Source organism: Penicillium samsonianum, assembly GCF_028829775.1.
Source record: "Penicillium samsonianum strain IBT 33392 chromosome Unknown utg000007l_segment0_segment0, whole genome shotgun sequence".
Lineage (NCBI taxonomy): Eukaryota > Fungi > Ascomycota > Eurotiomycetes > Eurotiales > Aspergillaceae > Penicillium > Penicillium samsonianum.
The window spans coordinates 4,274,393-4,289,596 of record NW_026643265.1 but is presented as its reverse complement, the minus strand read 5'-3'; the positions used below and the strand labels follow the sequence as shown (position 1 = coordinate 4,289,596).

The following is a 15,204-nucleotide window of genomic DNA, read 5'->3' as shown; positions in this document are numbered from 1 at the left end:
TTGATTGTCTAACACTAGTTATACGTTTGTCCCTCACATATGCCAGAGCCTCCAATGGCTACTTATAGCCTGCTCAGTTTGCTTCTGGAAGAATCAATTCTTCTCTTTCTTCTTCTTCTCTTAGGGAAGACTTCACTTCTCATTTGTTATTGAATAACTTCACACTTGCTCGAAAGCCTTATCCTATGATTCCATGCCTCACTCTTGTTTCTGTTTCCGATCTGTCTCCTCACGCTTATTACCGAACACGCTACATCCAGACTGCACTAGTCTTGATGAAATCGTTCAGCAGGACTCTCAAAATCATGGATTCCAGAGCAATGGCTCACAAAATGAGTGGGCTCTTGCTTTGTCCTTGGTGACCTCTCACTTTGCGTTTACTGTCAGATCTTGACCTATATTAAATGTGGCTTTCTCTAGATTACCATGACCGTGGCACTGGAGAGCTACCTCCTTGGCATTCAGTTGTGCATATTCAGCTATGCCCTGCGGCCACCCAGACCCCTGCCTGCATCGAAAATGTCGGATTACTCCGTGCCATCCTCGAATGATGCAGTCCAAAGTCAAAGTTAAAACACCCGGCCTCGAGTGCCACTTTCCCGCACACTTTGTTTGGGTAGTTGTGCGGTTGACTTGGCTTCTTTGACCATGGTGGCCTCGTGAAAAGTGCCTCGCTGTCCTCGTTCTCGCCCTGGCTTCTCTGGCTTTGCAAATAGAGAACACCAACTCAAAGAAGCTAAAGATCCCAAAAATTGACCCAAAGACTAGGTCAGATAGTTTCTTAATCAAGCTATTACAGCAAAGAAAATACCGTGGAGCTGCAAAGGCTGTGACTACAGAAAAATATCGTTCTAGTGAGCAATTAAAGGACTTTCAGGCCCGCAGTCGTCATGGTCATGGGGACCTGTCAGGTTGGGCTGTTAAATTATACAATGGTGTTCTTTTGACAAGCTTGGTGTTTTTAGTATCCTACCCATGCTGAGAAGCAGCGACATAAGAACAAGTTCGCCAGCAAGATCAAGCTCAGTGAGGAGCCACATTTGAAGCAGACTGAGGGATTAACTCCTTGCTTTTCTACATCCGCATTTTCACGGGTCTAGAATCCTCTTTCCATTCCTGTTCGATGCAAAACCACTGATCCTTTTGTTGGATCATCCCATTGATGCCTGATTGTACAGGCTTGCTTGCTTGCAGACTGAGTGCTTGTTTGCTAGCTTCAAGGTATAAATACCATGCTCTTCACAGATTGAATAGATCAGGATTCTTCTTTATCTCTCTCCCCACAGCTAGTAGCCATAATACCTTTGGCTTAATTCTTGCTATGTGCATATACTTAACCGTTCTTATATATTTATTTTGCCTGAAGCCCACGTATAGCTATTCTGAGAAAGCCTACCTGATGGAGAAATTCCCACATTGTTTGGAGGACGTTTCCTCAAAGCCCTCGCAGATAAAAAAACGCCCAAATACTTTTTCTACTTCTTCCTCTCACTTCTCTTTATCACTTTCCCCATTTCTTTCATCCAAAGCATTGATTTCATTTTCCATTTCATGGGGATTGAGAAGATTCAAGAGGAACTCTTCGTCATTGGCCTTGGGGACATTTACCTCGATCCCCTCCGAGACTTATGTCTCGCCCTTGGCCTGGGCCTTGACGGTGAGCTTGAGCTTCAGCTTGGCTGACGCAGGCTCCTTGGCTTTGGCCTTCGACTTTTGGTTGTCGGAGCCATGATGAAGGTTTGTTCGTTAGTTGATGGATTGGAACATTGAGTGAACAGTAGAATTTGCTGCATGATGCTCAGCCAGAGCACAGGAACCCCCCACCCCCTTTAAGCGGCAGGTGAAGTTACCGCTTTGTAGTTGATGCGTCTAGAGGACCGTAGGCGGCGCCTACCCCAGCACATCTCGCATGTACTGCCCCTGTCGTCTCCTTCGATTGTGCTTCTACTACGACCCTCCCCGCGTGCCCTACCCCAGCGGTTAACCCCATCGCGTATTCCTATCCGCTCGCCTTCCGCGTCGAAGATCAAGAAGCCTCGAGGGCCACTCAGAAGAAGACTTTTACTGAGAACGAAGTGTTCTTTTACCTAGCCATCAAAAGTGGTGGGGCTAAGGTCTGTCATCACTCATTTGGTTTGCGCTTGCTTTTATATCTTCATTTATATTGACCCCTTTTCCCCTCTAGTTCGACCACGAAGCAATCGGCAGCGCACTGGGCAAGTCCAAAGACGCCACTCGCATGAAGATGAGTCGTCTATTGAAGGACATCGAAGAGTTCCTAAAGGGCCGGGAGGACTTGGTTAAAAATGCTCAACCAGAGCACGAGAAGACCTCTGCCAACCAAGGGGATCCCGAGAACGCCAACCAGGACGAGAGCAATGGCAGTGAGGTTGATGATACCCCTGTCAAGGCGAGCGACATGGAAGACTCCTTCTATCTTCTCTACATATTACTATAAAGAAATTCTTGGTCGGCTTTCTGTTTTTCTAGTCCAGTTGCTTTTTCACGGAACCTCGGTCGAATCTAAACTCCGGGCGACTAAAATGTAAGGTCGGAAGGCGTTTCCATAGGCGTGTATTTTGTTATTTTTGTATTCCTTGCCTTGGGGCTCTCTAAAAGGATTAAACTAGGCGTGGGGTTTTATGTTCAACTCCGCGCTTGTACTTGATGCTTGTATACAATTTCAAATTATAGCCCTAGAGAGGGGTAGGTATCCCGAGAGCACTTGCATTAGTAAGTACAGTAAGTAGTGGACAGTTTCATATTAATGAGAATTTCTATAAATATCGTTAATTAGCTGGGATTGTTCATGGTGTGTTACATTCGCGCTGCATGTATATAGCATGGCCTCGAAAGTAATTGTTCGAACATAACAATAAAACAATGCAAAAGACATCAAACAGAACTTCATAGATGAGAACTAAGCGACTTCTTCTTTGTGTTTCAAAATGAAGGTAACCAGACACAATATATTTTGCAAAACAGTCAAAATAAAAATTAAACAAGAGATATTGGAAAGAGTAATGGACGAATACTTTCCAATGGTACTTTATGCAAGCTGCAAGCTAGCAGGGAATATAAATTGCAGCTAATTGACATCTATTTTAAGACCCAAAGCGGTCGATATGCAAACTAATTAAGGAACATTTGAACAATACCCCTGTCAAGCGCAGAATGCAGATCTCTGCATCACCTCTCGGCGGTAATGCACAAGCCTTATTGGTCGGTGGTGTCAACAGCTACAATGAATGAGATATCCAACAGCTTGCACAAAGCGCTTTACACATTTCTTAAAAGTGGCCCCGTTCTGAGACCAAGCTTTATATCCGGACGCCTTCCGCTGAAATGAAGTTTTATTTTCTCTCTTTCAGTTTGACACTGGCTTGACCAACGTCCCTGGTGGACTCCTACTTGCTTTGCTTTGCTTTGCTTTTGGTTTGTTCTCTTGTGTTATTTTCAGCTTGCCTCTTTGCAAGGATTCAGGTTATTGGCGACCCCTCTATCGCCACTCGAGACCCTTGTTCGTTGTTATCCTGGCTACTGCCCAATCCGCGGCCTTTTCGACTTGTTGGTTTCTGGATCATTGCAGAAGGGGATTTGCAGCTCTGAAAGCCACCAAAATCCTGTTACTCGGCCAACTTGCAGACTTATTGGCTAGTCCTCGTCACCGGTTGTTTGCTGGTTCTTGTTAGAACGCATTATAATCAACCCTATCCTATATTCCCCTAGCTCGATTATTACTCTCCTCCCCCGATAGACGGATGTCACCTTTTGCTTCTCCTGGGGGGCGATATCAGAGCAGTACGAGTCGATATCAGACAATTTTCTCGCAGACATTATGGCGGGAATCGTCAACGGACCTCTTTCTCTATTCCGCAAGTCCGACTCTTCAAAACCTCTCCATGCTCGATGGGGAGATGTGTCCATCTCCGTGCCCACAGATGGCTCATGGAATCAATACGACAATCCCCATCGACCCGTCAAAGAGAGATCAGCATACGGGCCAGGCTACGTGCCCGACTGCTCTCCGCCAGACCGGAACCCCCGCCCAGTGAAAGAGGAGGACGCAGACGATGACACCAGAAGCGTCTGTAGTGCAGCTTCCACAAGCTCACGGCGCAGCTCACTATCTCTCGGAAGCCTGCGACCGGGCCGGCTCTCAGTACGCCTCGCCTCGCGTCCGAAACAACTGCGGGGCGAATCACAGATGGAAAGAGACGCCCAGCGCTCCGAGCAAAAGCGAAATGAGTTTGCATATCGACCAATTCAACAAGACTACACTTCTGAAGTAGTCGAAAAGACTACTCAGCCCAGTAATCGCTTCAAGTACATTCCGACCAACGGACGGTACCTTCAGAGTTCAGGCACTGAGACTCCGCTCAGCCAATCTGTCAACTCGCCCCGCAGCCCCCACTCGCGGCGGGGCTCGTTGCCCGAGTCTAGTGATCGGCGATACAGCGGTCGCGATCGTGATCACTACACTCCCACCGTTCGAGGAAGCACCTACCATGAGGACTACCGTCGCAGTATGCACTCTAGTATCGGTGATAACCTGGACAGCGGTAGTTCAAGGCGAAATTATGGGCTGCCGCCTAGACGGCGAACGTCACCTTTTGTTGCGGCCGATAGCAAGAGGGCTTCTACAATCTCGAAACCTATGACATTGGCAATGGTTCCTGACCCTGATGATCTCTATGAGTAATGGGTCTATATGTATTTCGGTTGTTGTTGCGTTTTGACTTTATTGAGCATCATTGCACGGTGTTGGATGTTTTTGGTGGTTACTGGCCGTTTAATAGCGCCTCAGAATGAAACCGTTTATTTACTTTTTCACGATTCTATCTACAGACAATTTGATAACAGTAGCTTTCGTAAATCCTATTTAAATTTTGCATGATGTTTCTTCATTTCTGAAGCATTCGACCTTGGAATTTATGTCTAGCTTAGTCTCAGCTCCCTAGTGGCGTGAAATCCAAGCACTTCTTGATAGCCATTCCAATTGGTGGATTTTCCCCCCCTTCTATCATAGAATTTATCTCTTGACCAGAGCGGCTGCCAGGTATTTTAATGCCTGGGGCGTCTTGGATATATCACCATGACGGCATATCAACGTCTTTTGCCCCAGCCAATAAAAAATGACATGTAGGAGCGGCGACTTGAAGCAATTCAATTATTGAGAATTGAACACTAAGCACCAACAATAGAGAAATCGCTATCTCAATATTATCTTGACCACAATGGCAGACGCAGTAGTCCAACTTCGGTGTGGTGTCAAGGCAAGTATATTTTGCGCAGATATTTTACCTCAATACTGATTTTTACCCTGGATTAATAGAACGACAACTGGGGAAAGAAAGGAAAGGAATCGATTTCAGCTCAGCTGTGGTCGAAATCCCCAGACAACGCACCAATTGACGACTCCAAGCATTATTCAGAAGTAAGCTTCTCGGAATTATTGACTACTATAAGCACAGTCATGTTGACGTTGAGCAGATGTGGATGGGCACGTACCCTTCAAATCCATCCTATCTGATTTCTACCGGCGAACACCTCGGGGAGTATCTGAAGAAGCACCCTGAGCTAGTGGGCAAGTCCGTCCACGATCGATGGGGCCCGGAGATTCCATTCCTGCCAAAGGCAAGTGCAAGCCAAGGATTATAGTGTGGCCACATATATAACTAACATTGGTCTAGATTTTATCTTTTAGCAAAGCACTACCCTTACAAATCCATCCAGACCTAAAACTCGCCGCACAACTGCACAAAGCACACCCCGAAAAGTATGGCGACACAATGCACAAGCCAGAGATTGCAATTGCACTCTCAAAATTCGAGCTCTTCGCCGGCTGGAGGCCACTGAAAGACATCCAAGCGCTGTTTGAGTTGAACCATCTGGCAAATTACATGCCCAAATCAGGACAATTCAACGACGAGACCCTACGCCAGTTATGCAAGGCTCTACTAAATGCGCCGCCAAAGGAAGTCGCACAGACAATGAAAGACCTGCAAGCCATCCCGGAATCCCAGTTCGGCGTACACACCTACATCCCCAGCTTACTCGGCCGTCTGGCAAAGCAATACGGCGAAGGCGACAACGGAAACCTAGTCGCCGCCCTGCTAATGAACTACCTGACCCTAGGACCGGGAGATTCCGTCTTCGTCCCCGCAGACAGCATCCACGCCTACCTGGAAGGCGATATCGTGGAGTGCATGGCACGGTCAGATAACGTCATCAACACGGGATTCTGTCCGGCTGCAGACCGCGACAGCGTCGAGTTGTTCGGACAGGCTTTGAGCTTTGTACCGCATAATGCACAGGATGCGCTATTGCCGCGTAGAAAGAGTGACAATGGCATGAATGGCAAGACGGATGTCTATGCACCGCCTATCAGTGAATTTGCTGTGTTGTGTACTACTCTTGGCGCTGGGGAGAATGAGACGCACAAGGCCATTCTTGGGCCGAGCTTGATGATCGTTACGAAGGGTGGTGGTCAGATGAAATTCCCCGGTAATCAGACCGCTCAGCTAAGAGAGGGATATGTTTTCTTTGTGGGGCAGGGTGTTGCGTTGGACTTCGCGACTGACAAGGGCATGGCTGTTTATCGGGCGTATGCGGAGTAAAAGAGGCTCAGGTGGGGATTTTTCGATGAGTCATTTTTCGCAGCGATGGAGGGGATGGAGGCAATAGGTATAAATTGTGTGATATTTAAAAAAGAGAATACTTGTATTTTGAAAATCGGGGATTGGAAGGTTGAAGTAGGGCTTGCGTTGTCTCAGATTGTTGTATGCGGGCGCAGAAGCCCTAACTGTAAGGTTTTCTATATCCGGCAAGAGACTCGTCAAATCAAAAAGGCGTAGATGAGGATCTTGTCTAGGCACTGATAACTCCTCGACGACCATCAGAGCTTGCAGACCTTTAATAATCCCTGGCGAACAAGCGGTGATGCCCTTCTCATTTATACTTGCTCGAAGTACTCCGTATAGTGGTGTTGGATTAAACGGGGGATATCATTCGCTGATGGCGAGGCGCTTTCAACGAACCAGTTAACGTACAACAACATTGTTGGTGACGGCAATGCCTTAATATGATTTGTTCCAGATGCAGCAGTTTTAATTTAGAAATTAGGGCGCATTTACATGGGTCTAGCCCGCCGGATTAGTCCACTAATGCAGGTTAATTGAGCTAATGCTGGCTAATTTTGTCGTCTTTTGAATCTATCTATAGCTAATTGATACTATCTTTATTTTCCCCGCGAGTCGCTCAAAATATCTTTGAAACAGGGACCGTGTGTCAGGATGAGACTAAGCTTCGTTTCAGGGTCTTATATATCTATATCCTCGCAGTTTCAAAGCATGGATTACTCTTAGCATCAGCTTACAGGATTGAGGCTCAAGTCTAAAGTCTTACTGATCTTAATACAAGATCGTGGTGGAGGTCAAAGTTGTCTTGACTTCAGTTTCTTGTTTACTTTCGATATCTATACGCTGGATGTCCTCACCCTGGCAAACACACCCCTGTTGAATTAATCTCGAATATTGGGCTATGTCAATTAATTCCTCTCTGGACCCTCGCTCTGATAACAACTACTCTTCTCGCACCCCCGTCATTATCATTGGTGCAATAGCTGGCAGCCTCATCTTCCTAGCAAGTATGCAGCCAGAGCCGCAACTCCCCAGAACCAAACTAACCTAAACCAGTGGCTGGAAGCTTACTATATCTCTTTTCGCGCAAAGAACGGGCCAGAAGAAGAAACGCCCAACAATCCGAGGATTTCTCCCCTCTCGAACCACCACCAGCCTATAAAACGGACGAACTAGGCACATCCAGAGGTCTCCACTCCCAACCCCGGCCCTTGTCCTCCTTTGCGCCGGACTACAGTCGCCAGGCCCAGCACGCGGAACAATACCAACAGCAACTCTCTCGCCCTTCATACGATCAACCCCCAGCATACCCCACACTGCCAACATATGATCCATCACGATACCAACCTATTCGGCCAACGTCCATGGTGGGCGATATTAACGCCCACACCTATACCTATAACCCCACCAATCATGCCAATCCACATCCCGGTCCCTCTTCCCGCCTGAGTGCAGTTCATTACAGTGACGCCAGACTAGCGACTTCCCGGCCGGTTTCAATGGCCAACCATGGCCCTCCAATTGGCCCCGTAGCGGTTCCAACTAGGTCGAGACACCAGGCAGCTATGCCACCTCCACCGGAGCAGAACGCCAGACAGGAACGCAGGGACAGGAGAGACAGAAGGGAGAGGAGTGCATCTGAGCCAATGCTGTCGGCCCAGGCCGTCCCAAAACAACCTAAACCCGTTTTATCGCGGCTGATCACCAATTTCCGTTGAGATTGTGACAGTGGCTTGGGCTTGTTTTCTTGTTTTTACGACTATCACGACATGGCGCTTTCTTGGAAAATGTGACTGGGGGGAGGCTTTATTTGATTTAATTTATTTATTCCGGTTTTCTCCAAAAATCAAAACTTCCTAACTGGTGAAAGGCTCTATAACATAATAATTGTCATAGATACATACTTTGTAGATCGTTGACAGCCACCTGGTCTGTGCTATGGATCTCCGTTCAACATCGATCATCCCGAGATTTTCCCTTTTCACACACTCTCGGCGCCTACCATAGTACATCATTGTATCAACTGGCTCAAACGCCTCGATCATCCCTATCCTGGGTTTATAATAATTCCTCTTTCAGAAACTGCATAGTCCTTAAGGTACTTTGTGTATTATGTGTACTTTGTACACTACTTTACGCCAACTCGACTGTGAATATTGATCCTTCAACTCCACTTCGTTGCAGGGATTCAGATGCGTCACAGTGAAATAGTGCTTTTTTGCGCCTTTTCGCCTTGAGAGGGGGGCCTACCCCCTCTTTTGATCCCTGTCTTTCACCTAGTTTTTTTCCTCTCTCGTCGTCACCACCAAATGACTGGTCAAGAAGAGGCTACTTCAGATGTGTCCATCACGCGTGTTGTTGCATCAGGACCCCTGAACTCAGGAGATAAACCTGCCACTCAAATTATCTGGCCCCAACTCCGATCATCTGTCGACGGTCTTTGTTCTGGTGAGTGCAGATCCCTAGACAAGCGCCATGCCAAGACGACGGACGACGAGGACGCGTTGATACAGACACACTATATGCAACCTACGGCCGACCCGCGTCAAATCCGTCAACGCAAGTTGACTGCGCCGCACCTTCCAACTGACTATCTCGCTGAGAATGACTAGGGGGAACAGGGATCGCAACTACCCCTCCCACATGCATTTTCTACGCACGCTGCAGCTATGGGAGCCTCTCATTTACGGCCGTCCAACTGTTGGCCATGCACGTTCGCTCTTTTTTTTCCCCTTCGTAGCGCTGTTGTTTCTGCGACAGGCAACATTGTCTTAGATTGCGCCCCCGGGGCCACCAGCAGAGGGGCTGTACCAGACCACCGGGTTCTCTCCCGGGTCTCTAATCACTCGCTGGGTCAGTTGGCTACTAACACCATCCCCGTCAGGCACTTCATTCGGAAGATCTTCGCTCTTTTTAGTCAACCAACGGATATGCAGTGGATGGCTAGTGTGCCTCCATGGATGTCTCGTTTTGATATAACTTCAACACAAGCGGGCGATCTATTTGCCTTGGTAACCTTCTCTCTGTCTCTCTTTGTTCCTCGGCTGTGCTTGACCTGTCGCCCTGGGGAGAGAACCCATGCTCTCTGTGGGGCGTTTGATAAGTTTTGAGATGAACACTGCACCAGGGAGTGATTTGTCCTCCCTTCGGTAAATCTGAACCCTGAACGCGTCACCTCTACGGTTCCGATGAAAAGTTTGTTGAAGGCCATGGCGACTTTCATGAAGAAGTTCAAAAGGAAGCGCAGAGTTTCCACAGAGCTCCACTCTCGCTGGGGTGATGTTTCTATCACCTATCCCACACAAGGGTCCTGGAATCAGTGGGATCAAACTTCTGGTTTTGTCACGAATGCACCAGCGAGGGCAAACATACAGCCTGAAGAACATCAACAATATCTCCCGGGTGGCTCATTACGCCAGCCGAGTTCTAGTGCCTCGAGCAGACGATCGCGAAGCGCAGGCACCCGAGAGCACCAAGTGGGAGACCCTCCCTCCTTTCCCACTGGATATTTCGACCAAAACATTCGGCGTCGCGTGGGAGATAGAGATACCCACACACCGCCATCTCATACACCACCAAGCCAAGGACTCGGCCTTGGTGATCTGAGGTATGGGCCAAACCGCCGACCCTCAAGTTCTATCATCAATGACGATTGCACTACCGATGAGTCATGCGATGAAGAAGAAGAGGAAGAACGAGATACTCTGGGCCCACGAATTGAATTAAGCCCTCGAGAATACGGCGTGGGAGATATGTCGCACACAACACGCGATGATCCCGAAGATTTTGATATCCCAGCCAAGTCTCCTCCGCTCTCTGTGACTTCGCGCATGCGCCGTTGCAGCCTCCAAAGTTGTGCAACAGAACCCACAGCATCTATATCTGGTGGCACCAACTCGAGACGAACGAGCTTTACCGCTGCATCCTCTATCTCTGCCCCCTCTATGCCACCCTCTACACCTCTTGTTGCATACAACACCCTAAAGCAACCTCCCTTCCCCGAGAAAAGATACCCTCCCCGTACAAAACATCGAGAACCCGAGTCTGCACCTCGACAGGAAATGGTGCCTTCCTATGATGAGCTCTATGGTTGATATATCCTGAACAAATATGTTCAACTAGAAGTCTATATGTGGTGGTTTTTTATTTGTTACTTTTCTTTTGGGCGTCCTCGACCAATCAGTCTTGTTCGAGTCAGTCTCGTTCGAAAGCCCTGTAGTCACCCGTTGGACTGGATTCGCCTCAATTTTATTTATTAATTTTGCATTATGGCGGCTTTTATTTGCAATTTCAGTCATTTCATATAATTATTTGAACAGAATATCAAGCAAATTTACATCTGTATGTCTGTCCGTCTGTACTCCGTACGGTGTACTTGGATCTTTTGACTTCAAAATCCGGACTCCTGCCCTTTCCCGGCCCTAACAAGAGGGGATTCCTTGGCAGATCAAAACTCCAATATTTTTCTCTTTCTTTTACAGTCGAGGTAGGCCGATACCCGTTTTCAACAAGTCCCGACCGGATTTTGCGACTTTGCTCAGATGAGGGGGTGAATATGCGCCCGTCCGTGCATTATGCAGACGGTATCACAGTCACAACCGGCTCTCACCAATCAAGCGTCAGAGTTCATCACACTCTGTACGCCTGCAGCATATCCACTGGAAGCAGGATGACGGGGCGATCACTCCATCCCCACCAACCGTTCCTCGATTCCCTAGCTAGGGTGTAGTCACCAACCAGCCTGTAGGCGGCGTTCTCTAAGCGCCGAGGACCAACGCTGGGAGCAAGAGAATGTGCTTGATTCGACCGGCGCATCCTTTCCGTTGCTTCGCCCAAGCATTAGCAGCTCTGCGGGTGCTTGGATAGTGCAGCACTTCCCTGCCCAGCGAGCTCCTCCGACTGAATTACTCCACCTGGCCGTCACATCCATACGGAACGGAGCGAGAGCTGCTCGCAGTGAAAAAAAGAAGGTTTCCCGCCCTGAACAAGACCTCACAGTCCTGAGTTACAATTTACCGTTTCCCATGCGAACGTGAGATCGCACTATCCGGCACGCTGCCCACTCTCCTCACCTCCTTGGCGGTCGCCGTAAGAACAGAAGCTCTCGGACTCTCTGTTCACTCCGCACCATGCTCGGGCTAAGTGACGGCAGTTCCAGGTCCTCCAGGATGCTGGCTTTTGCCCTGGCTGTGATTTTGCTGAATAGCCCAGCTCCAGTGGTTTTCGGATTGAAAACCACACCAGGCTCGCCCTGCACAGATGTGTGCGGTACAACGGCCAACACTACATCTTCCGAGATTGCCTGTTTGGATCACTCGTACAATGAAACATCAGTAGGGAAAAGTTTCAAAAACTGCATCTCCTGTCAGTTGGACAGCGAGTTCAACGATGCGAACACTGGTGAATCGGACGTTAACTGGGCACTCTGTATGTTGTAACACCTTCCAGAGGTCGCAGATTGCGGTTTGTCGCTTAGATCTAACCAATCGAACCAGATAACCTGCGCTACGCTTTTTCAACCTGTGTGTTTGGATCTCCAGACTCGATCTCAAATGTCTCATCACCGTGTCCAGTCGCATGCGATGGCGTGCGTTTAGCAGTCGAAACCCACATTGAAAACCCAGACACATCGAATCTGAACTCGTGGTGTGAAACCCCGTCATTCGCGGATAACGTCGTCAACACCTGCGAGTTCTGCTACAACTTGACAACCACCCAAGTTTACATGGCAAACTGTATGTATGCCCTGCAATCCATACCTGTGTCAATATGATATCAGCAAATCCCATGCAAAAAGTCCAGAGAAACCACAACTAACCATCATCCAAATCCAGTCCTCGAGTCCATCCGCTACAACTGCCACTTCAAGACAGTAACAGGCAAGGCCTTCGACATAGCCCCAACCAGAATCTTCAGCCAATCCCTCCTTCCCTCAAGTTTGTCGCTCACAACGCCCGGCGCAAATTCCTCAAACCTGAATCTGGGAGTGGTAATTGCCGTTCCAATCATAGCATTCTTGATTCTCGTCACGTCGCTCACGATATGTTGCTTCTTCTTCATCCGGCACCGACGCAAGAAGGCCCGCCGGAGCCGCAAGTCGCCTCATATGTACAACCATTGGAATGATGCATCGCCGACCAGCGCGCAGCAGCAGCAAGCCTGGGCTGAGCAACAGATGTATAACTCGGGCGGGTATGGACAAGGATCAGGCTTTGGCTTTGTTGATAATGATGGCCGTGGACAAGAGCTTGCGTATGGGCATGGCCAGGACCAACGTTATCAAAACCAACAGTACCAGCAGCATTTCCAGGGTCAGGATAAGTCGGGTTTCTCGCAGGATATTATTGAGGAGCCTGCTCAACAGCAGTACCAGCAGCAGCATGCTCAACAACAGTATCAGCAGCAGCAGTATGAGCAGCAGCATGCTCAAGTTCCTGCCCACCCTCAAATCTTTGAGCCAGATCAGAAGGGCCAGCATGGTCAGGTTCCTGTTCACCCTCAGGTCTTGGACCCGGATCGAAAGGACCCTCAGCAGTGGCAGTGATTGTTGTGACAGCTTGTACCTAGTTATGTTTGCCTTGTTGCTGTATAGCATTGGTTACATGTCTGTGGATAGCAGAGTCAGTTGGTGACTTGGATGTAATGAGATCAGGATATCAGCTCACCTCATTGTTGACGGCGTTTGGGTTTCTTGTTTTATGGAGTTGTTCTGCACCATCGCGTCGATATATCCCCGACATCTTGCAATGTCTGCATGTCTTTGGCGTATATAGTATAGTCAATAGTCAAATGGAGAAAAAGTTTCCGGCAGCGAAGCTTCTCATTAAGATACAATAATGTACCCAAAATAGAACAGTGAGAAATCGACAGACGAGAAAAGAACATCATCCAGTATCACCAGGAAGGGCGGCAAGACGATTTATGTATCAATCCTCACCCGCTCTACACCTACATATAGTACACACATAACAACAGATCCCAAAATAGCATTGACAAGCCGCCCAGAAAAGCCAGCAACGGGACAAGATAAACCTACCCAAGCCAAACTGTCAGATAATACGAGGTGATCGGCTATATAACCTCTGGGCAACGGCGTTTTGTGTACCACCGCCGGCGTAGATTGGTCGGCCGTTCTGCAGGCGTTTCAGCACGCACCGCCAAGGGTCTAGGGGTCCAATGGGGGATGGGATGGTCGATCTTGAGGTTATTTTTGGATATGTGGACTGCGTGGTGACTTTGGATTTGAGCATGGCCGTTTGAACGTGTTGGAGGGCTTGGTGCTTGGTGCTTGGGGATATGGGTTGTTTATTTGAGCGCTGTCAGTTGTCCACCTGGGTACATTATTTTGATATAGAATCAATAAACTAAAACATCCCAATGTCACTAAGTATTTAGTAATCGAAGACATACTTGAACAAATAAGTGAAGAAATTTGAAGAAATTTGGGGTAAGAGAAGTCAACTGTAAAGCTCGGGGCCGTCGAACTACACTATTTTATCCCCTCACATTGGAGCTCTTTGACCTTCCAAGCTTTCAACTTGCCATGTCCAACCTCACCCAAGAACAAATCAAAGTCCTCGAGCAATCGCGGCAGCGCCTTGTGCAGCTCACTCGCTCACTAGGCTCGCTGATCGCAAGTCTAAACCAAAGCGACCCTCTTCCGCCGTGGTAAGGACCTACCATCCCCTCCAACCATTCCCAAACCTAAGCAGCCAAATGCAATAAGTATCCAAACCCATCAAACTAACCAAAAACCAGGACCTCCCTCCAATCCCAAGCAAGCATCATCTCCAACAACCTCATCAGCGTCTCCGACCAACTCTCCGACCAACGCGACCTCCTCTCCAACCTAGTCGCCTACCCAGGCCCAGAATACCCCGGCCGAACACAAGCAAACACCCTCGAACAACTCCTCCGAACGAAACTCGATCCCCGCGTCGAAGACTGGGTTGCGCGCGGCCGCGCAGCCGGCACGGAGCCCGCCGCAGCGCCGTCGTCTAATTTCTCCGACCCCGATGCCGCGCACAAACCGCTGAGCGATGCGGAGCTCGCACAGCTGTGGGAATGGGCGCCCCTTGAGGCGAACCAGGAAGCGCGGCGGAGGAACTGGGGTGGGAATTTTACGCTCGAGGAGCGCGAAGCTGGGATTGAGAATGTTGTTACTGGGTTGAGGAGGCAGTTGGAGGATGATGATGGGTCGGAGGAGGAGAGCGAGGGGGAGGAGGGGGATGGGGAGGTAATGGATGTTGTTGGCGTTCATCGGAAGCCTGGTGCTGCTGAGTTCGAGTACAATATTGCTCCTCATCACCCGCATCCTGTGCAGCCGTTCGTGCCGCTGGATCTTATTTTGAGACATATGACTACTGGGCGCATGCCGTAGTCTCATGATCTCTGGAGACTTGATGGTCTTGACTCGGGGCATATGGTCTGTGTTTACAGTTCTACATGGTCCACGATTTTCCATGAATACAACTTCTCGTAGCTCGTTCATACAATTGCATGGTTCCAAAAACGGACGGCATTATTACTATGATAACCAAACCCAAAAAAAGCGAAGGTAAAC

The 15,204-nt window shown here is 48.7% G+C and overlaps 10 protein-coding genes across 10 annotated transcripts; 9 read left to right on the top strand and 1 right to left on the bottom strand.

Moving 5' to 3' along the window:
• Nucleotides 1-1,731: 1,731 nt before the first annotated feature.
• Nucleotides 1,732-2,458, top strand: N7471_012490 (uncharacterized protein; the record flags this gene model as incomplete). Its single annotated transcript, XM_057285209.1, has 3 exons — nucleotides 1,732-1,737; nucleotides 1,884-2,114; nucleotides 2,186-2,458. The coding sequence occupies 3 exons, from the start codon at nucleotides 1,732-1,734 to the stop codon at nucleotides 2,456-2,458; spliced, it is 510 nt and encodes a 169-aa protein (XP_057131475.1).
• Nucleotides 2,459-3,654: 1,196 nt separating this feature from the next.
• N7471_012489 (uncharacterized protein) lies at nucleotides 3,655-3,837 on the bottom strand (the record flags this gene model as incomplete). Its single annotated transcript, XM_057285208.1, has 1 exon — nucleotides 3,655-3,837. The coding sequence occupies one exon, from the start codon at nucleotides 3,835-3,837 to the stop codon at nucleotides 3,655-3,657; it is 183 nt and encodes a 60-aa protein (XP_057131474.1).
• Nucleotide 3,838: 1 nt separating this feature from the next.
• N7471_012488 (uncharacterized protein) lies at nucleotides 3,839-4,702 on the top strand (the record flags this gene model as incomplete). Its single annotated transcript, XM_057285207.1, has 1 exon — nucleotides 3,839-4,702. The coding sequence occupies one exon, from the start codon at nucleotides 3,839-3,841 to the stop codon at nucleotides 4,700-4,702; it is 864 nt and encodes a 287-aa protein (XP_057131473.1).
• A 535-nt stretch (nucleotides 4,703-5,237) lies between these two features.
• N7471_012487 (Mannose-6-phosphate isomerase) lies at nucleotides 5,238-6,620 on the top strand (the record flags this gene model as incomplete). The annotated part of the gene is made up of 4 exons (XM_057285206.1): nucleotides 5,238-5,249; nucleotides 5,336-5,437; nucleotides 5,494-5,660; nucleotides 5,708-6,620. The coding sequence occupies 4 exons, from the start codon at nucleotides 5,238-5,240 to the stop codon at nucleotides 6,618-6,620; spliced, it is 1,194 nt and encodes a 397-aa protein (XP_057131472.1).
• Nucleotides 6,621-7,504: 884 nt separating this feature from the next.
• On the top strand, nucleotides 7,505-8,359 carry N7471_012486 (uncharacterized protein; the record flags this gene model as incomplete). Its single annotated transcript, XM_057285205.1, has 2 exons — nucleotides 7,505-7,648; nucleotides 7,698-8,359. The coding sequence occupies exons 1-2, from the start codon at nucleotides 7,543-7,545 to the stop codon at nucleotides 8,357-8,359; spliced, it is 768 nt and encodes a 255-aa protein (XP_057131471.1). The 5' UTR covers nucleotides 7,505-7,542.
• Nucleotides 8,360-8,410: 51 nt separating this feature from the next.
• On the top strand, nucleotides 8,411-8,847 carry N7471_012485 (uncharacterized protein; the record flags this gene model as incomplete). The annotated part of the gene is made up of 2 exons (XM_057285204.1): nucleotides 8,411-8,430; nucleotides 8,553-8,847. 2 exons carry the CDS (start codon nucleotides 8,411-8,413, stop codon nucleotides 8,845-8,847), a joined length of 315 nt encoding a protein of 104 aa, XP_057131470.1.
• Nucleotides 8,848-8,950: 103 nt separating this feature from the next.
• Nucleotides 8,951-9,253, top strand: N7471_012484 (uncharacterized protein; the record flags this gene model as incomplete). The annotated part of the gene is made up of 1 exon (XM_057285203.1): nucleotides 8,951-9,253. The coding sequence occupies one exon, from the start codon at nucleotides 8,951-8,953 to the stop codon at nucleotides 9,251-9,253; it is 303 nt and encodes a 100-aa protein (XP_057131469.1).
• Nucleotides 9,254-9,829: 576 nt separating this feature from the next.
• N7471_012483 (uncharacterized protein) lies at nucleotides 9,830-10,735 on the top strand (the record flags this gene model as incomplete). Its single annotated transcript, XM_057285202.1, has 1 exon — nucleotides 9,830-10,735. The coding sequence occupies one exon, from the start codon at nucleotides 9,830-9,832 to the stop codon at nucleotides 10,733-10,735; it is 906 nt and encodes a 301-aa protein (XP_057131468.1).
• Nucleotides 10,736-11,770: 1,035 nt separating this feature from the next.
• Nucleotides 11,771-13,185, top strand: N7471_012482 (uncharacterized protein; the record flags this gene model as incomplete). Its single annotated transcript, XM_057285201.1, has 3 exons — nucleotides 11,771-12,068; nucleotides 12,137-12,376; nucleotides 12,476-13,185. The coding sequence occupies 3 exons, from the start codon at nucleotides 11,771-11,773 to the stop codon at nucleotides 13,183-13,185; spliced, it is 1,248 nt and encodes a 415-aa protein (XP_057131467.1).
• Nucleotides 13,186-14,184: 999 nt separating this feature from the next.
• On the top strand, nucleotides 14,185-15,021 carry med8 (RNA polymerase II mediator complex subunit MED8; the record flags this gene model as incomplete). The annotated part of the gene is made up of 2 exons (XM_057285200.1): nucleotides 14,185-14,309; nucleotides 14,400-15,021. The coding sequence occupies 2 exons, from the start codon at nucleotides 14,185-14,187 to the stop codon at nucleotides 15,019-15,021; spliced, it is 747 nt and encodes a 248-aa protein (XP_057131466.1).
• Nucleotides 15,022-15,204: the final 183 nt, after the last annotated feature.